This window comes from Syngnathus typhle, linkage group LG5 (genome assembly GCF_033458585.1).
Source record: "Syngnathus typhle isolate RoL2023-S1 ecotype Sweden linkage group LG5, RoL_Styp_1.0, whole genome shotgun sequence".
NCBI classification, from domain to species: Eukaryota; Metazoa; Chordata; class Actinopteri; order Syngnathiformes; family Syngnathidae; genus Syngnathus; species Syngnathus typhle.
The window spans coordinates 2,446,565-2,472,034 of NC_083742.1; the positions used below are offsets into that span (position 1 = coordinate 2,446,565).

Here is a 25,470-nt window from a genome sequence, read left to right on the forward strand (position 1 = left end):
CTCAGGCCTCATCAGGTGCACATTTATTGAGAGAAACAGAGTGGGGTTCAAAGTGGGGGTGTGGGAACACAGGATGGGGTGAAGCCGCTTCCTGCTGAATCAAAGCATAGCAGGGGGCCTTTTACGACGTGTAAACAAAGCAACTTTGATTGCTTCCTCTGCAGCTAATCAATCAGTTGAAAAGATCTTAGCACTTTGGTCTACTACTTTTGTTAAGACAGGACAAGGTAGTTAAATTACAGGTTACATTCCAACATAATCATACGATGAAGATATTCTGCAAACCCTAACATTACTATTACTGTTATTATTAGTATTATTAGTGTTATCAACTTGATTTTGCACTCCTGCACTTTTAAGTTATACAAGCCTTGCTTGTTCAATATTCATTGTAAAATCAAAACTTGTTTGATTCCATATTAAAAGGTTCATTTGTTCAAACTTGGCTCGCGGCTTTGTTCGATTTAAAATTTTGGCCTACTGTGAATTTGAGTTTGACACCCCTGGTCTACGGTATTGAATTATTCTGCTTTCGCTGACGAACATAGAAAACCTTTGTATAAGAAGGCTGGAAGTGGTGCATGGAGCCGTACTGACTTGTTCATCCAAAGCCATGTGTGCCACGACAGTAGACGAGCAGCAACTGAGCCCCGCTGGAGTCCGAGCAGTGATGTGGCCAAAACTGGCAGGGATTGAGTTTGCTGCTTACAAAAATGTGACTCACATTATGTGGCAACCCGTGAGCAGAGAAGAGCAGTAGAAGTTGCGTGTATGTTCTATTATTGTAATGACCGATAGAGGGGTCCAAAATTGTCTAGCAGAATCGTATCACTTTTTTCAAATGACGTGTGAGTCAACGTCATTAGTGAAATGTACGTTTTCCCGAATTTTGTACTAAAAACATGACATCTCCAAAATATGCAAATAATTGCATTGTATTTACAAATAAAACAAAACTCACTGGTGACATCTGACAATTGTCACAAGTGTGACCAATCATAAAACATGCTTTGTCACCTATGTTTCCATATTTTTATAATTATTTTTCATTGCGTCTAAGGGCTACCAATGACACTTGATTTTGATGTTGACTATGATAGAACTTTATCCCACAGCGGGGAAAGTTACTCGTCACAGCAGCGTACAAGAGTGCAAGAATATGAGACAAGTGCCAAATGTAGAAATGGATAAATAACAGACAGGACAAGTGCCACTAGTAGCGGTAGAGACGAAAGACAATTTTATCAGGCATTGAAGAACAGCATGTTGTAGAGTCTGACAGCAGTGGGAATGAAGGACCTGCGTAATCTTTCCTTCCTACACCGTGGGTGTAACAGTCTGCTGCTAAAGGAGCTGCTCAGGGACCGCACAATGTCATGGAGGGGGTGATGTTTGAGAAATAACTTAGGGTTGAATGGGTTAATAAAAATGGTTGAAAATGGGTACAACTTGTGTTCAAACATTTTATTTCCAGTCATCCAGGCAGCACTTTTCTCTGCTCTAATTGTGGTCTTTTATCCATTGCTTAGTCCACTGTACTATCTGTTCCAAGTTACTTTCCAGGTCGTCAGGAGTGTTGCTGGGTAGCTGGTGGATAAGCTCCTTTTTGTAGGCCTCACTTGCCTCCTCATAAATAGTCTGAAAGATTTCACACTGCATGTTGTCCTGCAGCTTCTTTCCTGTGTAGCCTCTGAAGACAGAATAAAGTGTATGTTAACAGAATGAGACGTCCAATTTAGCACCTGATTTACTACACATTTGTGCATGTGAAAATGGGCGCAAACTTGATTTCACATACAAATACATGTGGACGCTGAGCAACCAAACAAACTTGCTTTCACATTAGGGGTGTAACGATTCATCGATACACATCGATTAATCGATATAATGCTCTACGATTTATTGGCATCGATGCTAAACGTAAACATTGATTTATATCGCCGTGTTTGACCTCGGACATTAGACGTGACTTTATTTTGAAATCCAGTTCATTGTTGCTTGCTTCCTCTTTCCGGGAGCAGTGCGCGGCGTTGTGTTGTGAGCAGAGCAGGCACGTGAAAGGGGAGTCGACAACTAGTGCGCGGCTCCTGGGCTGGTGCTATGGCTAGCAGGGCTGTGTACTCGGTTCGGACTCGGGGACTTGGACTCGGTCGGACTCGGTTTTTTTTGCCGGACTCGGACTCAGTGCTGATTTTGACCGAGTCCACCGAGTCCGACAATAAAAAAAAAAAAGAGGCAAGACGCAGCCAGAGAGTGTCACGTTACAGCCAGTGCGGTAGGAGTTGTAAGAAGCAGTAAAAATTCCACCAAACTCGCCATAATGACCCGTGATATATGTTATAGCCTTACTATTTTCCAGGTTCTTAGATAGCAAGAATAGGCCGGACAACGACGTGAATGATAACTGCTTTATTCCTTACTCACAGTGCGTTCACAGGGCATACCACAACAACACAGAATGCGCCCATCCCACTTCCGAGGTTTTTCTACTACGGAATTTGAGTTAGCCCAAAATACACAACATCTCTTCCCCTCTTACAATGAACATGCTATATGCACCTATAACTTGACATCTTCAAGATCTATCAATAACTACCATTAAACAAATATCATATATGGTCCAGACAATTATGACAATAATATTCCCATGAAACCTTAATTTTGGGTGCGTTTGAACTACGTCAAATTATACCGAATTATAGCGAAAAACCGATGTCGTACGGCCTCAGGGAGCACAAATCTCGCCGCACATTTAAAGAAAATACACGACATCAAAGTTCAGTGTTAAAATAAGCACTTTGTATACTACAATACTCTTGTAATTTCCTAAATAAAGAGTTTGCAGTACCTTGTTGATTTTGCGTATGAATTGTTATAAATCAGGATATTGTTCTATATTTTTTATTTAAAAAAAATTATATATATATCGATCCTAGAGCACTATACGTGATGAACACGTGATATATCGTGAATGAATCACAGCAGGCTTTGGGATATCAGCAAATATCGTATCGAGATTCTTTGTATCGATATATCGTATCGTGACAAAACCCGCGATTTACACCGCTATTTCACATACAAACGTGGATGCTGAGCAACCAAATGGGCGCAACCTGGATTACGTCCGCAAAACAAGATGACTTGCTGTGCAGTTCATTTTGAAATTTGTGAGTGGAGTAAACCCAAATAGATGACTTTAGCATGTGATTTGATAAGCCTAATAATAAGAGTCCAGAAATAATATTGAATTGGACTGCTGACTCTTGCAATGTGAAAAATTGCATTTGATGAACGGTTTATGTTGAAATATTTTGACATAAAAAAGATAGGAAATTACTAGGGGTGTAAATCGTGGGTTTTGTCACGATACGATATATCGATACAAAGAACTACGATACGATATTTGCTTTCACATTAGCCTGCTGCGAATCATTCACGATATATCACGATATAGTGCTCTACGATCGATATATATATTTTTTTAAATAAAAAATATAGAACAATATCCTGATTTATAACAATTCATACGCAAAATCAACAAGGTACTGCAAAATCTTTATAAGGAAATTACAAGAGTATTGTAGTATACAAAGTGCTTATTTTAACACTGAACTTTGATGTCGTGTTTTTTCTTTAAATGTGCGGCGAAATTTGTGCTCCCTGAATATTTGATCAGCGCATGGCAGGATTTACAAACTGCACGTGTCTTGTCCGTTGAGCCATCTTTTCTTTGGAATCCAAAGTGTTTCCAAACGAATGACTTGAAGCCTAAAGGGGAGCAAATTTCCTCATCTTTTTGGACACTAGCCATAGCACCAGCCCAGGAGCCGCGTACTAGTTGTCGACTCCCCTTTCACGTGCCTGCTTTGCTCACAACACAACAACGCCGCGCACTGCTCCCGGAAAGAGGAAGCAAGCAACAATGAACTGGATTTCAAAATAAAGTCGCGTCTAATGTCCGAGGTGAAACACGGCGATATAAATTGATGTTTACGTTTAGCATCGATGCCAATAAATCGTAGAGCATTATATCGATTAATCGATGAGTATCGATGAATCGTTACACCTCTAGAAATTACAGGTATAATAGGCAACATTTTTAAGATCGGGTTTTACTTTAAAATTTTGAAATAGTTAAGTCAAAGTCAGTCAAAGTCAAAGTCAGCTCTATTGTCAATCTCTTCACATGTCAAGACACACAAAGAAACCGAAATTACGTTTTCTCTATCCCACGGTGACGAGACATGTTACACGATAGACATAAAAGTAAACGACACAATATAACAACAAGAAGGCACAAACAATAAATAATAAGAGTGATGAATAAATAATAAATAAACATACAATAAATAAGAGGAGCAAAACGGAGCCAGTGTGCATAAAGCAGACAGTAAGCATAGCGCAAAAGTACAGGATGCTACGCAGAAAGGGGAAGCGAGTTCAGGATCCTAACAGCCTGGAGTATGAAGCTGTTGGTAAGTCTGGTGGTGCAGGAGCGCAGGCTCCTATACCTCTTCCCAGAGGGCAGAAGATCAAACAAAGAGTGAGCGGGGTGACTCACATCACTCACAATCGTGGTCGCCTTGCGGGTGAGATGGGAGATGTAAATGTCTTTCAAGGAGGGGAGTGAAGCACCAATAATCTTACCAGCCGTGTTCAGTATGCGCTGCAGGGCCTTCAAGTTGTAGTCAGTGCAGCTGCCACCCCAAACAGCAATACAGCTGGAGAGGACGCTCTCAATGGTGCCACGGTAAATGTCATGTAGTCATGACGGCCGGAGGAGCGCTCGCTCGCCTGAGTTTCCGCAGGAAGTACAGGCGGCGCTGGGCCTTCTTCGCCAGTGATGCGGTGTTGGTGGACCAGGAGAGATCCTCACTGAAGTGCACCCCAGGAACCTGGCGCTGCTCACTCTCTCCACTACAGCACCGTCGATGGTCAGCGGCAGGTGTTGGGTGTGACCCTTCCGGAAGTCAACAACAATCTCCTTGGTCTTGTCGACGTTCAGCAGGAGGTTGTTGTCCCTGCACCACGTGGTCAGGAGGTCAACCTCCAGCCTGTATTGAGTCTCGTCTCCCTTGGTGATGAGACCCACCAGAGTCGTGTCGTCAGCAAACTTCACTATGCGGTTGTCGCTGTAGGTCGCAGTGCAGTCATGCGTCAGGAGGGTGAAGAGCAGCGGACTGAGCACGCAGCCTTGGGGGGCCCCCGTGCTCAGCGTGATGCTGGCGGAGAGTTTGTCGCCAACACGTACCACCTGTGGCCTCTGACAGAGGAAGTCCAGTAGCCAGTTGCAGAGGTAGGTAGTGAGGCTCAGCTTGTCAAGTTTGGAAATATGTAGAAATGAAAGGTGGATAAAAAAAAAAGTCTGAGTCCCTGTTTACATTTCATATGCATGTAATGTTTTTTATATTACCGACATTTTGAATTCTTAGAATGGACTGTTGAAGGGCTGTTTGTGAGACTTATTATTAATTGAATCAATTTGGTAGGGTCTCCGATGGCAAAAGGGTCCTAGGTGAGGGGCCAGACAAAGCACGGCTCAAAGAACACCTTATGAACAAAGCTGATGTGCGAGGCAGAAAAGTTCCGACTAGACATGCTTCCACACACAGTTTGGGTTCCGGTACAAGCCCGCTCGAGAGGGGCTGGACTCTCTTCCACTCAGGAATTGCCCACGGTGAGAGAGGTCGAGCAGGTGTGGGTATACTTATCAAAGGAGTCAGAGTCAGCTTTATTGTCAATTCCTTCATGCCAAGACACACAAAGAAATCAAAATTACGTTTCCTCCATCCCACGGTGACGAGACACAGTACACGAGTAACATACAAGTAAACAACGGGGGCGAGAGTTCAGGACCCCAACAGCCTGGAGATCACAAACTTCGCCAGAGGCGAGCAGTGCTTGCATCCCACCACAGAGTCCCGGCACCATTCGTCACGGATGTAGACGCACTTTCCACCTCCTCGCGATGTTCCCCCTCGAACAATGGCCCGGTCCGCCCGATAGCACGCTAGCCGCTCCAGATGCACAGCAGTTACGCACTCCGGTTCGTAGATCTCAGCAGGCATGTTGATGTCCAGCGATCGAATGCTCGCCAGAAGAAAAAACGGCACGGGCGGGCGAGCTGGGTTGGCCACCAGCCTGGCCCGGACGCCCCCGCTCTCGCCCCTCTTCAGCCTTCTCGCACACCGCTTCCAACGCTTCAGGACGGAGCAGACCGAGCGCCTTTAATGTCCCCGCTTCAAAGTCCAGATCGCCACAAAACTTGCTTTCGCCGATGTCGAGCAGAACCAGCCCGCTGTACTTGTAGCACAACCCGGTACGACGAGACGAACACAAAAAACTGTCGGACAAACCCACATTAAACGACAAAACAAAACACCGTTCGGGACCGTGTGTACGCGCCGCGATCTTACTTCAATCTACTTATTGCCCCCGGCTGGGCGCCTGCTCATTGGGGTTCACCCCGGTGAACGAGAATGTAGCCTCCCTCCGCCTTCGGGTGGGGGGACGGGTCCTGACTGTTGTTTGTGTCAATGCATCAAATGGCAGCTCAGAGTACCCACCCTTCTTGGAGTCCCTGGAGGAAGTGCAATCATAGTGAGGCCTGGAAGGGCGTGATTGGAAGGAACGGCCCCCGCAATCTGAACCCGAGCGGTGTTCTATTATTGGAGTTCTGTGCTCGACACGGATTTTCTAGAATGAACACCATGTTCAAACATAAGGGTGTCCATGTGTGCACTTGGCACCAGAACACCCTAGGCCGCAGTTCAATGATCGACTTTGTAGTCGTGTCATCGGATTTGCAGTCGCATGTTTTTGACACTCGGGTGAAGAGAGGGGCAGAGCTGTCAACTGATCACCACCTGGTGGTTGGGGTTGGCTCCGATGGTGGGGGAAGATGCCATTCCGACCTGGCAAACCCAAACGTACGTGAGGGTTTGCTGGGAACGTCTGGTAGAATTCCCTATCAGGAAGAGCTTCAACTCCTACCGGCAGAGCTTCACCCACGTCCCGGAGGAGGCGGGGGACATTGAATCCGAGTGGACCATGTTCCGTGCCATTGTTGAGGCAGCTGACCAGAGCTGTGGCCGTAAGGTGGTCGGTGCCTGTCGAGGCGGCAATCCCCAAACCCGCTGGTGGACACCGGCGGTAAGGGATGCCGTCAAACTGAAGAAGGAGTCCTATCGGGGCATTTTAGCCTGTGGGACTCCGGAGGTAGCCGACGGGTACCGGATGGCCAAGCGGAACACGGCTTCGGCGGTTGCCGAGGCAAAAACTGGGCGTGGGAGCAGTTTGGCGAGGCCATGGAGAACGACTTCCGGACGGCTTCGAGGAAACTCCGGTCCACCATCCGGCGTCTCAGGAGGGGGAAGCAGTGCACCGTCAACACCGTCTACAGTGGAGATGGTGTGCTGCTGACCTCAACTCGGGATGTCGTGAGTCGGTGGGGAGAATACTTCGAAGACCTCAATTCCACCGACACGCCTTCCATTGTGGAAGCAGGGCCTGGAGACTCTGAGGTGGACTCTCCAATCTCTGCGGTTGAAGTCACTGAGGTAGTTAAAAAAAACTCCTCGGGGCAAGGCCGCAGAGGTGGATGAGATCTGCCAGGAGTTTTTAAAGGCTCTGGATGTTGTGGGGCTGTCATGGCTGACACGCTTCTACAGCATTGCGTGGACATCGGGGACAATGCCTCTGTATTGGCAGACTGGGGTGGTGGTTGTCCTCTTTAAGAAGGGGGACCGGACTGGAGGGTGTGTTCCAACTACAAAGGAGCGTGAGATCGACAGGCGGATCGGTGCAGCGTCGGCTGTGATGCGGACTCTGTCCTGGTCCGTCGTGGTGAAGCGAGAGCTGAGCCAAAAGGCAAAGCTCTCAATTTACCGGTCGATCTACGCTCTTACCCTCACCTATGGTTACGAGCTATGGGTCGTGACCGAAAGAACAAGATCCCGGATACAAGCGGCCGAAATGAGTTTCCTCCGCAGGGTGTCCGGGTTCTCCCTTAGAGATAGGGTGAGAAGCTCGGTCATCCGGGAGAGACTCGGAGTTGAGCCGCTGCTCCTCCACGTTGAAAGGAACCAGATGAGGTGGCTCAGGCATCTCTCAGGATGCCTCCTGGACGCCTCCCTGGGGAGGTTTTCCGGACATGTCCCAACGGCAGGAGACCCCGTGGACGACCCAGGACGCGCTGGAGAGACTTTGTCTCTCAGCTGGCCTGGGAACGCCTTTGAATCCCCCGGGATGAGCTGGACGAAGTGGCTGGGGAGAGCGAAGTCTGGGAGTCCCTCCTAAAGCTGCTGCCCCCGCGACTCGACCCCGGATAAGCGGAAGAAGATGGATGGATGAATCAATTTCATTAAAAGATGTGTCTGCTTAAGAAAATCTTTTTCCTATTAAGGGTAACAAAATCTCCTAAAATAATGGATCAGAAAAAAAAACCAAGGGATTTTTTTACAATAAATAAAATTCGAGTTAACAATACAAACAATCGCTTGACAGCACTAATATTAATATCCTTCAGTCAGTATACAAGTATGTATCTCTTTACATTTTCAGGTTTCAAAGTCAAAGTCAAAGTCAAAGTCTGATTTATTGTCAACATCTTCACATGCCGAGACACACAAAGACATCGAAATTACGTTTTCCCTATCCCACGGTGACAAGACATATTACACGATATTACACAAGTAAACAACGCAATATAAAAAACAAGAAGGCACAAACAATAAATAAGAGTAACAATAAATAATAAATAAATAGATCACACAACGAATAAAAGCCAGTGTGCATACAGACAGTAAAAGTACAGGACGCTACGCAGAACGGGGAAGCAAGTTCAGGATCCTGACTGCCTGGAGTATGAAGCTGTTTGAGAGTCTGGTGGTGCGGGAGCGCAGGCTTCTGTACTTCTTCCCAGAGGGCAGAAGCTCGAACAAAGAGTGAGCGGGGTGACTCACATCACTCACAATCGTGGTCGCCTTGCGGGTGAGATGGGAGGTGTAAATGTCCTTCAAGGAGGGGAGCGAAGCACCAATAATCTTACCAGCCGTGTTCACTACGCGCTGCAGGGCCTTCAAGTTGTAGTCAGTGCAGCCGCCACCCCAAACAGCAATACAGCTGGAGAGGACGCTCTCAATGGTGCCGCGGTAAAATGTAGTCATGACGGCCGGAGGGGCGCTCGCTCGCCCGAGTTTCCGCAGGAAGTACAGGCGGCGCTGGGCTTTCTTTGTCAGTGATGCGGTGTTGGTGGACCAGGAGAGTTCCTCACTGATGTGTACCCCCAGGAACTTGGCGCTGCTCACTCTCTCCACCACAGCACCGTCGATGGTCAGCGGCAGGTGTTGGGTGTGACCCTTCCGGAAGTCCACAACAATCTCCTTGGTCTTGTCGACGTTCAGCAGGAGGTTGTTGTCCCTGCACCACGTGGTCAGAAGGTCAACCTCCAGCCTGTATTGAGTCTCGTCTCCCTTGGTGATGAGACCCACCAGAGTCGTGTCGTCAGCAAACTTCACTATGCGGTTGTCGCTGTAGGTCGCAGTGCAGTCATGCGTCAGGAGGGTGAAGAGCAGCGGACTGAGCACGCAGCCTTGGGGGGCCCCCGTGCTCAGCGTGATGCTGGCGGAGATTTTGTCGCCAACACGTACTACCTGTGGCCTCTGACAGAGGAAGTCCAGTAGCCAGTTGCAGAGGTAGGTACTGAGGCCCAGCGTGTCAAGTTTGCTGATGAGGCGTTGTGGCACAATGGTGTTGAAGGCAGAACTGAAGTCCACAAACAGCAATCTCACATACGAGTCCCTTCTCTCCAGGTGGGTGAGGGCCGAGGAGAGGGCAGAGCAGATGGCATCCTCAGAGGACCGTTTGGCTCGGTACGCAAACTGGAAGGGGTCAATGGTAGGGGGGAGAACCGATCAGATGTGCTCCATGACAAGCCGCTCAAAGCACTTCATGATGATGGGCGTAAGTGCCACGGGGCGGTAGTCATTGAAGCAGGACGGAGCGGGTTTCTTCGGCATTGGTACGATGGTGGCAGCTTTGAAACATGACGGGACGATGGCCTGCTGCAGGGAAGTGTTAAAGATGTCTGTGAAGACATCCGTCAGCTCACCAGCGCAGTCTTTCAGCGCACGACCCGGGATGTTGTCAGGGCCCGCCGCCTTACGGATGTTGATAGCGGCAAGCGCCCTCCTCACGCTGTCGGCGGGGAGGCACAGGGGCAGCTCGTGTGAAGGGGGAGTGGCCTTCAGCGAGCAAGTGCTGTTCTGAGCGTCGAAGCGAGCAAAGAAGCGGTTGAGGTCATTGAGCAGACGGACGTCGCCCTCACAGCTCTGCGGCGCGGGCTTGTAATCCGTGATGCCCTGCCAAAGGTTCCGTGCGTCCCTGCTGTCCTTGAAGTGGCCAGTAATTTTGCACGAGAACGCCCTCTTTGCATCTTTGATGCCCCGGGACAGGTCAGCCCTCGCAGTCCTCAAGCCAGCCTCATCCCCCGCTCTAAAGGCTTTGTCCCTGGCCCTCAGCAGCCTGAAGACAGCCCCCGTCAGCCATGGCTTCCGGTTGGCACGAGTGACGATGGATTTTGAGTGAGTCACATCATCAATGCACTTCCTGATGTAGAAGGAAACAGAGTCAGTATACTCCTCAATGTCTGTCCGATCGTCGCAAGTGGCAGCCCTCCTAAACATGTCCCAGTCAGTAGAGCCAAAGCAGTCACGCAGTGCATCAGAGGCACCCTCAGGCCACACTCGTACCTGCTTGCGAACTGGCCTGGACGCTCTCACCATTTGTCTGTATGCGGGCAAAAGCATAACAGTGATATGGTCAGAAAGTCCAAGATGGGGGAGGGGGGCGGCTTTGAAAGCTCCTTTATGCGAAGAGTAGACCAGGTCCAGGAAGCTGTCGCCACGCGTAGGAAAATTAACATGCTGGTGAAGCCTCGGAAAAACAGACTTCAGGTTAGCATGATTAAAATCCCCAGCGAAGATGGTGAAACCATCAGGGTGCGCAGTCTCTTGTTCACTGACAGCCTGGTACAGTTCACTGAGAGCCGCGATCCTGTCGCCTTCGATGTTGGAAGGCGGGATGTAAACCGCGACGAGCAGAATCGCGGTAAATTCCCTTGGCAGGTAAAAAGGACGGCACTTAATGATCACTAACTCCGCCAGTGGCGAGCAGTGCTTGCATACCACTACAGAGTCGCGGCACCATTCGTCACGGATGTAGACGCAAATTCCACCTCCACGAGATTTCCCTCCTTGTACAATGGCCCGGTCCGCCCGATAGCACGCTAGCTGCTCCAGATGTACAGCAGAGTCCGGAATGTTGACAGTCAACCAAGTCTCCGTGAACACGAGCACACAGCAGTCCGGCACTGTCCGGTTTGCAGATCGCAGCAAGCGAATGTAATCCGTTTTGTTGTCCAGCGATTGAACATTCGCCAGAAGAATGGAGGGCACGGCCGGGCGAGCAGGGTTGGCCGCCAGCCTGGCCCGGACGCCCCCGCGTTTGCCCCTCTTCAGCCTCCTCGCACACCGCTTTCGACGCTTCCCAACCGGGGGAGGAATAGCAGATGAGCCCGGCGACGCTTCAGGACGTAGCAGGCTGAGGTCCTTTAATGTTCCCGCATCAAAGTCCAGAACTCGACAAAACTCGCTTTGGCCGATGTCAAGCAGAACCTGCCTGCCGTACTTGTAGTACGAAACATTAATTTCAATGTTTTACAGATTTAGAAGTAAATCTGTAAAATATGTCTTTCTGCATATATGTATGGTTAATATCATGAACATTTACAGAGGCATGAGTTACCTGCTTTCGAGCCGTGTGTACAGATGAGTATTGTCTGTTCTGAGGACAAAAACAACGTGAAACCAGCGTTCGGGGAATAGGTCACAGCCATGATAGTCTACGATTACACCTCCATGCGTCATCTTCTCATCAAGTTCATCCACCACCTGCAGATAACAAAAGAACCATCACTTTTCCAATACATTGAAGATGTATTATTGTTGCTATAAAAACAAATTAAAATCTACAAATTGAATTCAAAAATTGAACATTTTTGAGTTCAAGCAAACTTTAGTGAATCATTTGCCTCAAAACGCAGATATTTCTGGCGTTCTAACACGATCTAAAACAGCAATTCACTTTACATAATTTTAGTCGGCATAAAAAGATTAACGCTGAATGATAAACAATTTATCTTTTCCATTGTCTTTTTGCTTTGATTCCAGAAAACACAGAATGAGGTTTTGTTATTCTTGTGCGTACACTTGGTGGACTTGTAGGTGAATGGTGGAAGGTAGACTTGAAGGGGAAGTAAATTTACGGGTATGCATCATCAGTAGTGTTCCTCTGGGTGTTGTTCTTCTTCTTTCGTGTAACGTCAAATGTCAAATGTCCAACTCGGTGTCGCGTAGCCATGCCCGCATCTCTAGTCCTAGGTTGAAGAGGCTGGCTTCCGAGGGTGGAGCATATAAGGGGCAGATGTTGATTATATGGTCGGCGGTCTGCTCAGGGTCACCACACTCACATGCCGCACTGTCCGCCAAGCCCCACGTCTTCATTGATGACCCAAAGCGACCGACCCCAGTCCGTAGGCGGTTCAGCATGGTCCATTGCCGGCGTGGTAGGTCGGCTCCTCCGATGGCGCCATCTCCTGGGTCCCAAATGTAGCGGTGGACTCGGGAGGGTCCGGCAGACTCCCACTCCTGATTTCCAAGCTGCTGCCAACCATGCATCTCTGGAGATGTCCTCAGAGGTGGAGTTGAGCATCTCTTGTGCTGCCTTGTTGTAGGGGTGTCGGGACTTGAGTCTGCTTGGAGGTGCTGGTGTTATTGTGGTGTTGTGCAAGATGTGCCAGTCATATTTTTGTGCTTTCCTGGCCAGGGCGAGGGTGGCAGCCTCCCGTCGAAGGCCGGCCGGTGCTATTCCAGCGAGGACCGGCAAGAGGGACACAGGAGTAGGTTTCAAGCATCCAGTTATTATCCGGAGGGAGGTATTAATAGCCACGTCGACCTTTCTCGCATGCGGGCTTCTGCTGCAGACTGGGCTGCAGTATTCCTCTGCAGAGAAGACCAGGGCTTGGGTGGATATTCGCAGCGTCTTAGCGGAGGCTCCCCAGGTTGTTCCAGCGAGGCGGCGGATCAGCGCGGCTCTGGATGTCACCTTGGCCTTGACTTCTTCCAGGTGTTGTTTGAAGGATAATGTCCGATCCAGGCGTACTCCAAGGTACTTCGGGGCTTGCTGGACCTCCAGGCATTTGTTGTCTACGCGCGCCTCAAGTTCTCTCCTGGCTTCTCTGGTGCTAAGATGGTATGCCGCTGCGACTGTCTTTCCGACGCTGAGCTGTAGACGCCACCTCCGAAGGTATGCTACCAGTGTGCCCATATCTTCATTAAGACCCTCTTCCATCGCCTTCCATGTTGGTCGGCTCAGCATGATGGCAAGGTCGTCTGCGTAGCCATACTTTCTCGATGTTGTATCAGGTAGGTCGTAGATGTAAACATTGAACAGCATCGGTGAGAGGACAGACCCCTGGCGGTACCCCGTTCCTCAGTCTTCTGAGCCTACTGCACTGGCCACTGCTGGTCTGGAGGATGAAGCTGCGGTTGGAAATTGTCTCCATGATGAACTTCACCATGTGCCGGTCTGGTATTGTCCTCAGCAGCTTCAGGTGGAGTCCCCGGTGCCACACGGTGTCATATGCAGCCGTCAGATCCAGGTACACTACCCCAGCTTTCTCCCTGTCCTGGAAGCTGTCCTCGATGTCCTGACAGAGTAGTGTTACCTGGTCTGCTGTTGATCTTCCACAACGGAAACCAGCTTGTTCCCGTGGGAGCTGTGAGTCCACCACTGGCTCGATGCGGCTATGGAACATCTTCTCCAAGATCTTAAATGGGACACAGAGCAGCGAGATTGGTCTGTATGACTTAGGATCTTCTGCAGGTTTATTTGGCTTCGGCAGAGCTATGACAGAGGCACGGCGCCACGTCTTTGGGAGCTTTAATCTCCGGTAGCATGATGTAAAGAAAGCACAGAGCCAACCAGATGTTGTTGTGCTCTGGTGGATGACAAACTCTGGGTGGATGTTGTCACGGCCAGGGGATTTGCCTGGCTTGAGCTTGCTCAAGGCCTCACTGAGTTCCTCTGCTGTGAATTCTCCCGAGAGGTTGGAATCGACACTGGCCGCTCCCGAGAGGCCAGACACCTCACACGATATCAGTCGGGCAAAAACTTTGTCAGCATCCGGGAAGCGGCCGTTCTTCAGGAGATGGGATGCAATGGCATTTGCTGTGACTGGGCAGCTGTGGGGTGTTGTATTTCTGCCTGTGAGCTGGTTGATGGTCTGCCACGCCTTGCGACTAGAATGGGTGAAGTCGATAGATTCGACAACTTCCGTCCATCTGGCCCTACGAGTGATATCCAGCTTCTGGAGTAGTGCTGCTGCAGTCATGTCCACCTCTTCTCTGGAGATAGTCCTCTGGTGATCGCACAGAAGGCGGCTGCATTCCTTGTCCCAACCCGGGATGTAGTTCCTGTTATAGCCCCGTGGGATGGTCTTCTTTGCCGCACCCAGGAGGACCTGGCAGTAGGCTGCATAGGCCGCATCCAGATCGGCTGTGTCTGGGTCTGGCAGGCCAGCTGACCTTCTTTCAGTCTCCTCAGCATACGACTCCCAGTTGGCCTTTCGGAAGTTCCATCGCTTGACGGGTTTCCCTGGTACCGGTTCCACCAGTGCTGGAACTTTAATGATGGATGGCCGGTGATGTGATCGGGGAAACCTATTCAGGATGCGTCTCTCCGGTTTTGGGTCGTTACTGTGGCAGATGGCGAAGGCCAGGTCCGGGTTGGTGGAGGTGTTCCAGCGTGCAGAGAAGAACGTTGGAGGCTCCTTGGGGTCGTACAGCAGCAGAGCATCAGTGTTGGAGGCCCATTCACTCAGCGCCACTCCATTAGGTGTTGTGTGGTTGTAACCCCAGTCTGTGTGCTGACAGTTGAAGTCGCCTGCATAGATGGCAGGTGCAGTTGTTGATGGGAGTGATGTCACGGACAGCTCCGATGGTGGGGGTTTGTATACGTTGACGACTGATGTTTCCTGGATTTTTGTAACCAGCCACTCGATGTTAGAGCCTGGTGGGGATTGGCTGCTGGCTGACCAGCTTAATTCAGACCTGACGAACGTTGCCACACCGTGTTGCTTGCTGTAGATGGACCCAGCAAGATGGAACCCAGGGATCTTGAGGATGTTGTCGGATGTGCAGTGTGTCTCCTGCAGGAGCAGAACCGCTGCCTCGTTGGAGTCAGCCAGGTGACGCAGGACTTCGAGTTTGGCGGTTGTTAGGCCCTCGACATTGAGTTGAAGAACTGACAGGCCTCGGTTTTCGACGGTCGGGATGACTGCCCGTCCGCCGGTCCTGAGCCTGCCAGCTCGAGCTCGACGAGCTCGACGAGCTCGACGTTTGGTTGACGACATTCGTTTCACAAGTTGGTCTTGCACCATTTCTTGCTACTTGCAGAGGAGGCCACGTGGAGGCTGTCGTCTTCTCCTCCCTCTGGGTGTTTTGGCCCTCAACACGTTACACACTCTCCAGAGGTCTAGCCAGCTTTGGGATGACGAAACCCGAGCTTGTGTCGCAAGCCCAATTAGCAATGAGAGTCTCCGTGTTGGCAGACATCTCAGGGGACTAGGCACGGCATGGGCGTCCGGTTCTCTGAGTCAGGCCTAGACTGGCTGACCACATACCTCCTGTTGCACTACATTTAGGGTTGTTCCTCCTCAGCCAGAGCCACTGGCTGCTCCTTTCAGCTGCCACATGAATATGCGCAGGCTTGGGTCCCTAATTTCCAAGTCCCTCATATGTTTTGTGGTAGATGTTCCCATGAAGCCTCTGCATCCAACCTCCACTGGGTATACATATGCATTCCAGCCACGATGTCTAGCTTCCACGGCCCCCTTGAATGTCTCCTCCATGGAGTTATACCAGGGTACAGTGTGTTTGACTATGTATAGCTTCTTTAGGGAAAGGGACCAGAACACCAGTTCAGGCCTGGTGGTAAAAAGGTAAACCTTCCAGTCTTGGGGCGGACACTCTACCACTAGGCCAACGTCTGGCAGCATTTTCCAGTCAGGTGCTGGGCACAGCTGGCTTCTCTCTGTTGGTTTAGAGTTCTTCCTGGCTTCCTGGCCCTTCACGAACAATGGCAATTCCTCATGAGGCATTTGATGTTGGCAGTGGCAGGGCGTTGATGTTGGATTGTTTTCCATCTAGTGTGGAGGCTTCAAGTCTTGGTTGTGGCGCCAGGTATACGGTCCCTGACAAACGTCACTGAATAGATTTTTTTAAACCAAATCACCATCAGGAAAATATGCAAATACTGTTTTTTTCCGTGTATAATGCGCCCCCATGTATAATACGCACCCTAAAAATGGCATGTTGATGCTGGAAAAAAGCCTGTACCCATGTATAATACGCACCCAATTTTTATGAATTTGTAATTTTTAAAAAAAAAAAAATTTAAGTCCCAATGATCGTCACACACGCAGGGAGGCAATGGGTCCCATTTTTATAGTCTTTGGTATGGTCTTAACTAGGCTGGATGTAATTTTTTTTGTTGGCGTTGATTTCTCCGACTGCCCGTGAAGGCACCACCGCGATCCGTGCGCACATGTGAAAAAGAAGTGCGGACGTGAAAAAGGCGGCTCTGTATGGGAAAGACGTTGAAGAGGAATAAAAACACCCTTGGAAACCAAAACTTGCCCCTCGTCGTGACTCGGAGCCGCAACAAATGTTTCGGATTTGTGTAGGGTACATTGTGACAGACAGCAAACGAGCAGGTGATCGAGCAAGCGTCTGATACGAGAGCATTGCGGTCGTATGGAGCGTGTTTGAAGTGAACAGCAGAGACGAAAGGAACAAGGCAAAGTGTTGTGAAATAAAATATTACCTGTAATACGCATTTTGTTATTTGCTGATTGAAACTGCTAATTAAACTGTGAATTGAAACTAATAGGAAGAAAACAACTCTCGCTCTTTATAGAGCTGACGTGTCTTGCGCATCCGTTCTGCGCATCGGATCCATAGTGCGCATGCGCAGTCATACTGCCTCCGTATGACGTCCGGTCCGCGATGGAGATTCAAAAACAAACAATATTTGACAATAACACACCATCAAGGATTGCACCATCGCATCAAACGATGTGTCGTCAATTATGAATTTTACTGACTAAGTGTGTTGGGCAGGATGGCTGAATGCGATGCGCGATTGACAACAAACAAGAAGAAAGGTGATTTCAAGTTTTATTTCGAGGGAGATTTGTCATGTCTCGTCCTCAGTTTTGCTATGTTGCCATAGTTTCTGTTCGCGTCGCCCCTCCCTTCCTGTGTCACCTGATTCAATGTAACGTGTTTTGTATTTAAGTCCTGTCTGCCCCTCGCTCACCGTCAGATCATTGCATGTGTTACTGTCATGATGTCTGTTTGGTTTCTGTTCCTGTCTTTGGTAATGTCACCCTGTCTTTTTGTTCCACGTCTTTGTTGGTCAGTCCTGTTGTTGGTTTTGTTGTACCATGATTTTTTTATAAAAAAATAATAATAATTGAAAAAAAATTGTACCTATGTATAATGCGCACCCCAGATTTTAGGACGATAAATTTGTTAAATTTCGCTCATTATACAAGGAAAAAAACGGTAAGAATAAACTGTTATTACAAATAAGCAACATTTAGTACAAAATAGTATAAATAAACAGAACACGGATTACAGTTTGACTAGTTCTACACCCTGTGAGTATGCGTCACAGGGAGGCTGGTGTCCATTTGCTTGGCGCACAGGACGCATGCCTTGGCCCATCTTGTGGCCTCTTCCTGATGCTGCACTTCCTCCTTCACCATCTTTCTTCGTGCTGGTTGAGTGGCACCTCTCCAGGCTGGATGGCTAGTTGTTAAACCAAGGCCTCCCCTTCCTTACTGATCGTTCCCCATAATGTTGGCATGCCTGAGAGCTGCTGTCTTGCTGGTGTCCATTTGCGTCCCATAGCTAAGGTTGGTGCGTTTTCCCTAACCACTGGATCTTTGGATATGTTCAAGGTCATCTGCAGTCGTGTTTTTGCACACTTGAACTCCTCTGTAAGACTGGTAAGGGGCAACTAGAGGACACTGTCTCCAGAGGCCTATGATGGTTAAGCAGTGTGGACCTCCAAACCACTTCTTGACGTGAACAGAGAGCCCTTTGCGCACTTATAACAAATCACAGTATTATTTTTGTTTGATAAGTGCATTGTTCATAGGCATTTGAGCAGTAAGATATATCAATACATTGGTGCAACAAGACATGCCCATAATTTAAAATTGTATTCGGCTTACATCGCACAAAAATAATCTTCTCGATCATTTATGTAGCATATCACTGATTTGTAAGAACCAACGCTTCACATAACAGGAGGGGAGTATGTACAATTTCGTTTTATTTCATCAAGAGAAATAGTAAGGCTTGAGTTAAAGGGAATTCAAGCATGACTCACCCTGTCTTCATCTAAAATAGGGCACTGGTACTCTTGATCATAGCCATCATAAAGATCTCCTGAGGAAAAAAATAATGTAATTGATAATACAGTCAAACCTCGGTTTTCGAACGTCCCGGTTCTCGAACAAATCGGAATTCGAACAATAAATTCGGAGGGCGAAACTCGCGAGATGTACCGAAAGGACCCGAGAAAACCCGACCGCGTGGCCCGGATGCTGACTGACTCTGTTCGTTATTGTATTTTTATTACTTTGAGGATTGTATTAACCCCTAGTCATGCCTCCAAAGAAGGCAAGTGGGAGCAGTAAAGCCATCCTAAAACACAAAGACGCTCTTAAAGCAATGAGACAGTGAGCACCTGGCGCGGTGCGGTTGCGCGATCGGACCAAATTAAGATCTCTGCGCACTGAGGTCACATTAAATTTTGGAAAGTACATCAGGACTTAAAAAATAATTTCTAAATTTCAGCGACGGCTCTGTCACAATAATGCGACCAGCGCGGCGCAGTTGCCCGGTCGGCGGCACGCTACGGTTGCGATCGGACAAAAAAAGCAAATGAAAAAATGCTTAAAAAGGGCGTGTTTTTGTCTTGGAACGGATTAAATTTTTTCCATTATTTGTAAATTCGAACGATTCACTTCTCGAACTGCCTTCTGTAACGGATTGTGGTCGAAAACCGAAGTTGGGCTCGATTATCAATAGAAGACATACAATTTCAATGAATGTGCAAAACAAACCTGTGACTAAAAGCAAAAATCAAGAATACTGCCTTAAAGTAAAAAGAAAAAATCCTCTCTGGAGTGGCAGAGATCTCAAAGTCATTTTTTACCTTCCTGAGCCAGAACACCTATATTAACATAGGTGAGCCCAGTCTGCTGCGCTAGCTCCTTGCCGAGAGTTGTTTTTCCAACACCAGGGGTCCCTATAAGACAGAAAGGGACGATAAGTACTGAACATTTTTTATTTGTTTTTATTGTTGTTTATTTAAAACAGAAACAACACGCAGTGCCTTCTTAGCTGATGACACCAATTTAAATATTCTAGGGTCGTTATGTGATCACCGCTAACCATGTGGCTAACTCAATATACCATATTTTCTAGACTATAAGTTGCTTTGGAGTACAAGTCGCACCAGCCATAAAATGCTTAATAAAGAAAAACATATATAATTCGCACCGGAGTACAAGTCGCATTTTTGGGGGAACTTTATTTGACAAAATAAACCACCAAGAAGAGACATGAATAGGCACAACAGGCTAAACCAGGGGTGGGCAAACTACGGCCCGCGGGCCACATCCGGCCCACGGGACCGTTTAATCCGGCCCGCCAACCCTGAACAAATTGTATTATTAAACTTTTTTTTTTTTGGTCATTTTGCCTGCAATGACTGCGTTTTCCCAGTAGATGGCGAAGCGCTCGCCTGCGCATTTACTACCAGAAGCCGTGTCAGAAAGCTCGGTGCACACTCACAAGTGCGTGTACGTACTCAGTAGTACGGACTTGGCGCACTCTCGCTCTATTCGTATCAGTCCCGAATTTAGAGCGTGGGCTTTGACGACAGCATTCTTATAATTCGCGCGCTGAGCTTTCAGATGCAGTTTTGCGCTAAAGCCACCCACAAACCTTCCCCTGGAATCCTTCCATTAAAATGAGTGGCCCGAAAAAAAGAAGTGAGTGCCGAATGTTAAAAAAGAGTGGCCAATTTGGCTCGACGTACGCGACGTGACGTGACATCAACCCGTCACAGATCAAGGTAAACGGACCAACACCTCGGATCTCGCCTAAGAATTGCCACAACAAATTTTACTCCAGACTATGACGCACTAGCAAAAAAGGGAGACCAACAACACTGTTCCCACTGAAAATGAACGGGGGGCTCTCAAGTTTATTGTAAAAAAATGCATTTTGAATATGATTTGTACACATAGCAGGGATTGAAACTAGCGACCATTCTCATTTTCAAACAATGCAGGATGCTCAAGGACATTGATGCACCACCTATTTGCGACTAATCTTAACCTGTAAAGTTTTTAAGGCTTACTTTAAGGAGGTGTTTCCCGTTTCCTCACCTCTGTTACCAGGTGTTTGCGAGTTAAAACTCTGCTCTGATTTTCAGATACCCCTCACCGTGTTGCTGTTTTGATTACTTTATTTGGATGTATGCTTTCACCGATTCTTCAAGATGATATATTTGGTCAGAATGTTTGCCGTTTGATGTGATCTCATAAGATAAACATCTTTCATTAATCTGACCTGCAGGCACTGAAGTGATGGAGATTGTTATTCATAATAACAGTGTCGTATTTTATGAAAATCACTGATAGCAGTTTTTTTGTGAATTATTATTTTTTTAGTGCTGTTAATAAATGCATTTCTTTTCAAAAAAATTGTTTGGAATATCCATGCTTTACTACCTACTAAAGGCCAAGATCTTTTATGCAATGACCTTTACAGGTCGCTTATATGACTTCACACAACGCCTACGTCCATCTGCTCCTGGTCCGGCCCTCCGGTCCAAATTTAGAACCCAGTTCGGCCCGCGAGTCAAAAAGTTTGCCCACCCCTGGGCTAAACGATATGGTATGCTAACGGTACATAAACACAAACGAGAAACTGAGAACGTCCCTGACGTAACATGTTAGCAGTTATTAATATAACTAAATATAAACAATTTCATCAAACCATCTAACTTCGCCTTTGTGCTGGTGCCTTGGCGTGTCTCAGTGACCCCTGAAAGCTATACTGACGCTTGACACCATGCTGGGCAGGTTTTGGGATAGAGGCGAGACAAAAGTCAGTACTCGGTCCTCCAGGTTGGGGGTTGGGCGTGAGGTTAACAACCTCATACCGTAAAAAAAACAGCATGTTACAGAAACGACAAGAAGAAGCCACTCCGGTATACTGCGGTGGAGAAGAGAGGGCACATCCTTGGATGTATCAATGACGGGGCCAGGCGAAATCCGGCAGGAAGCCCGACCCCTGATGATCTTGATCTTCAACACCAAAACCAACATCACAGTACCCTGGAACATACCCACACTGCTCCCATGTGGTCGCATGGCCCATTCTCTACTCTGGGAAACAAGACCACTATACCCATGGAGTTGGGATCATCCTTTCCAGCTGTGCAGCGCAAGCACTAGTTGACCGCATCATGACAGCGAGGTTCTATACTAGACATGCCAAAGTCACCATTGTGCAAGTCTATGCCCCAACTGAAGTTGCCTCAGAGGAGGACAAGGACGCTTTCCACGGCCAGCTCCAAGTCATGCTTGATGAGATCCCCATCTACGACATCAAGATGCTGATTGGAGACTTAAATGTAAAAGTGGATAGCAACAGAAGGGGCCTCAATGCCACAGTGGGACCGCACGGGTCTGCAAGTTCTACCAATGACGTCTGCAAGTTCTACCAATGACAACGGTGAGAGGCTGTTGATGCTAGCAAGCACCAACGGCCTCAGCATCGGCAACACCTTTTTCAAACACAAGCAGATCCATAAGATGACATGGGTTTCACCTGGGGGCGGAACCCGAAACGAGCTGGACTACATCTGCATAAACATAAGGTAGACGTTCGCTCACACAGGGGTGCAGATGTTAATAATAATTCATTAAATTTGTATAGCGCTTTTTCAAAAACCCAAAGACGCTTACAGAGAACAAGGCAAAGACATACAGGAGGGGAGGGGGACGGGGAAGAGACAATGGGATAAAATTAAGAAGAAGAGGAAACCAGTTATGGGTAGGGAAGGTCATAGGCTTGAGAGAAGAGGTAAGTTTTTAGACAGGACTTAAATATGGGGAGTGTGAGTGAGTCACAGACAGACTGAGGGAGAGAGTTCCAGTGTCGGGGTGATGTGCAGGAGAAGGCTCTGTCGAGTTTAGAGTTTGGGACTGTCAGACGTGAAGTATTGAAGGATCGGAGGGGACGGTTGGGGCAGTAGGGGACAAGGAGGTCGGATAGGTATAAGTGGGAGCCAGGTGGTGAAGGGCTTTGAAGGTGAGGAGGAGTATCTTGAAGATGATAGCTCCTTAATGGGGAGCCAGTGAAGAGAGTGGAGAACACGAGTGATGTGTTCACGGGATCGAGTGCGGGTAAGGAGGCGGGCAGCAGAATTTTGGACTAGTTGAAGTCTATGGAGTGAGTGAGCGTGATTCCAGTGTGAAGGGAGTTGCAGTAGTCAAGCTGGGATGAGATGAAGGCGTGGATGAGGGATTCAGCGGCAGGGAGAGAAAGGCAGTGCCGGATTTTGGCAATGCGTCGGAGGTGGAAGTAAGAGGTCTTAACAACTGAGCTAACATGAGGGTGGAAGGACAGTGCAGGGTCAAAAACAACGCCAAGGTTGCGTGCCAGAGGGGAGGGAGTGATGCTTGAGGAGTCAATGGTGAGTGTGATGGATCCAGTTTTATTAAGGGAGGATTTATTGCCAATGAGGAGGACCTCTGTTTTGTCACTGTTGAGTTTGAGAAAGTTGTGGGTCAGCCATGTTTTTATTGTAGAGATACAGGTTTCCAAGTGGGTGAGGGGAGGGTTTTGGTTTGGTGTGGTGCATATATAGATCTGGGTGTCATCAGCATAGCAGTGGAAGTCCAGATTGAGTTTGCGGATGACATTACCAAGGGGAAAGAGGTAACAGATGAATAGGAAAGGGCCAAGAACTGAGCCTTGGGGGACCCCCTGTGTAATTGGGGAGAGGATGGATGTGTGGCCGGAGAGAGAGATGAACTGGTTTCTGTTGGCGAGATAGGAGGTGAGCCAGTCGCGTGCTGTGCCCTCAACACCTAGTTGGCGCAGCCTTTGAAGGAGGATGGAATGGTTCACAGTGTCAAAGGCTGTGCTAAGGTCGAGTAGTCGTAGGATGTTGAGAGCACCAGAGTCTGCAGAAATGAGATCGTTGGTGACTTTAACAGGAGCTGTTTCGGTGCTGTGAAGTGAGCGGAATCCGGACTGGAAAAGTTCATAGAGGTTGTTGGACTGGAGGTGGGTGTGGAGTTGGGCAGAGACAATGCGTTCAAGGGTTTTGGAAAGGATTGAAAGGTTGGAGATGGGATGGTAGTTGGAGAGGTTGACTGGGTCCAAGGTGGGCCTTTTGAGGACGGGGGTGATGGCTGCAAGCTTATAGACAGTGGGAAAGTGGCCAAGGGATAAAGACTGATTAAAAAGGGTGGTGAGGTGAGGGAGGAGGACAGGGAGGCAGGCCTTAGTTAAGGTCGTTGGAAGGGGGTCGAGAGAGCAGGTGGTTGTCTCGGATGCGGTGATGATGTCTAGGATGGTGGAGGAGTCGACAAGGGAGAAGGCAGTGAGAGAGAGGAAGGGCGGGAGGTCAGGAAGAGGGGGCAGGAGGGCAGGGGAGGTGGGGGAGGAGGAGTTATTGATGGTGTCGGTCAGAGAGCTGTTGATTTGGGCGATTTTGTTGTTAAAGTTGACAAGGAAGGAGTTACAGAGGGCGGGTGAGGAGGGTGGATTGGTGGCCGGTGGCTGGAGCAATTTGTTGATGGTGGAGAACAGTATGCGGGTGTTCCGGTTGGTGTTATTAATGAGAGATGAGAAGTAAGCAGATTTGGCAGCAAGAAGAGCATCACGATAGGAGGAGATGTGTTGTTTGAAGGTTTGACGGTTGAGTTCGAGTTGACGGCCAGTTTGTTTCATGGAGCGGAGTTCCGGGGTGTACCAAGAGGCAGAGTTAGTGAATGTAACAGAGGAGGTTTTCCAGGGGGCCAGGGAATCAAGGGAGTCAGAAATGATTTTGTTGATCACGGTGGCGAGGTCATCAGGGGAGGAAGAAGTGGGGTCGGAGGGAAAGGACAGAGGATAAGAGCTGGCTAAGCGTGATTGGGTTTACAGTCTTGATGTTGCGGTAGGAGATGGTGCGTTTTGTGGAATTATGAGGCGCGGGTAGAGGGGCGGAGAAGAGGATGCAGAGATGATCTGACAGTGGAAAGGCGAGAGGACGGGGGTTGGATGTGAGTGGAAAGGAGGAGAATACTATATCCAGGGTGTGGCCTTTGGTGTGGGTGGGGAAGTTGATGTGGTGGGTGAGATGGAATCAGTCCAGAAGGGAGATGAAGTCGGACGTTAGTGGAGCAGTTGGCTGGTCGATGTGGATGTTGAAGTCACTGATAAGTAGACCAGATACGGCCCGCCACATCATTTTATGTGGCCCGCGAAGACAAATTGTGCATCAAATTCGTGTGTCATTACTAGAATTGCAAATTGTCTTCACTTTTAGTATATATTTTTTTCTTCAATATTTGACCAGTTTTTACTCGTCTGATTTAAAACAAGTCATTTTGTTTTGTAGCTTTTACTGTATATATTATGAGGTGCTCATACATTTATTTGGGTTGACAGTCATAATGGCCCTCTGAAAGAAGCTATGACCACAATGCGGCCCGCGAAAAAAATGAGTTTGACACCCCTGGTCCAGAGCTACGGTGGATGTAGCGGCGACGGCGGAGGATCCCAGCCTTGCTGGCAGCTGAGGCAGCAGCAGCAGGGAGACGTTGATTATTGTTGAGGTGATGAAGATCAGCAGCAGTGTAGACAATTGGGCGAGAAGTTGGTGGATTAGAAGCCCGGAGTAGCAGAAGTGAAAATTCATGGAAGAGATGAGACGTGACAGCAGCTGGGAATAATCCAGATAAGATGCTAGAAGTGGCTAGTAGCTGGTTAGCTAGAAGTTGGTAGGCGGTGAAATGCATGGAAGCAGCAGTGGACCGAGTAGTGATGTTTGTGGAGTCGGTGGTGGTGTTGGTCGATCCCGACTGTACCCGTGCAAACGGCAAGCCCCAGTGTGTCATGGCGGCACACAGCCGAGCCACGACCGGCGAGCTCGCAGCGAGCGGGTGCTCCCCCCGAGGACGCCGGCCAAGTGGCCAGAAAGTTGGGTTAAAGCTGTTTGCCGAGCCAAGAGCGAGCAGCTACAGGCTCAGAGCCGGGAGATAGG

General features: G+C 48.5%; 1 protein-coding gene across 3 annotated transcripts in view; it reads right to left on the reverse strand.

Moving 5' to 3' along the window:
- Nucleotides 1-1,217: 1,217 nt before the first annotated feature.
- The window catches only part of ak6 (adenylate kinase 6), a 32,594-nt gene continuing 8,341 nt past the window's right edge, over nucleotides 1,218-25,470 (reverse strand). Inside the window, exons 3-6 of one of the 3 annotated variants that reach the window (XM_061277635.1) lie at nucleotides 19,351-19,443; nucleotides 18,520-18,578; nucleotides 11,806-11,951; nucleotides 1,218-1,690 (exon numbers count right to left, since the gene is read on the reverse strand). In XM_061277635.1, coding sequence (XP_061133619.1) covers nucleotides 1,501-1,690; nucleotides 11,806-11,951; nucleotides 18,520-18,578; nucleotides 19,351-19,443 — 488 coding nt within the window. In that variant the 3' untranslated portion in view covers nucleotides 1,218-1,500. The other 2 variants (XM_061277634.1, XR_009714350.1) reach the window with 2 other exon arrangements.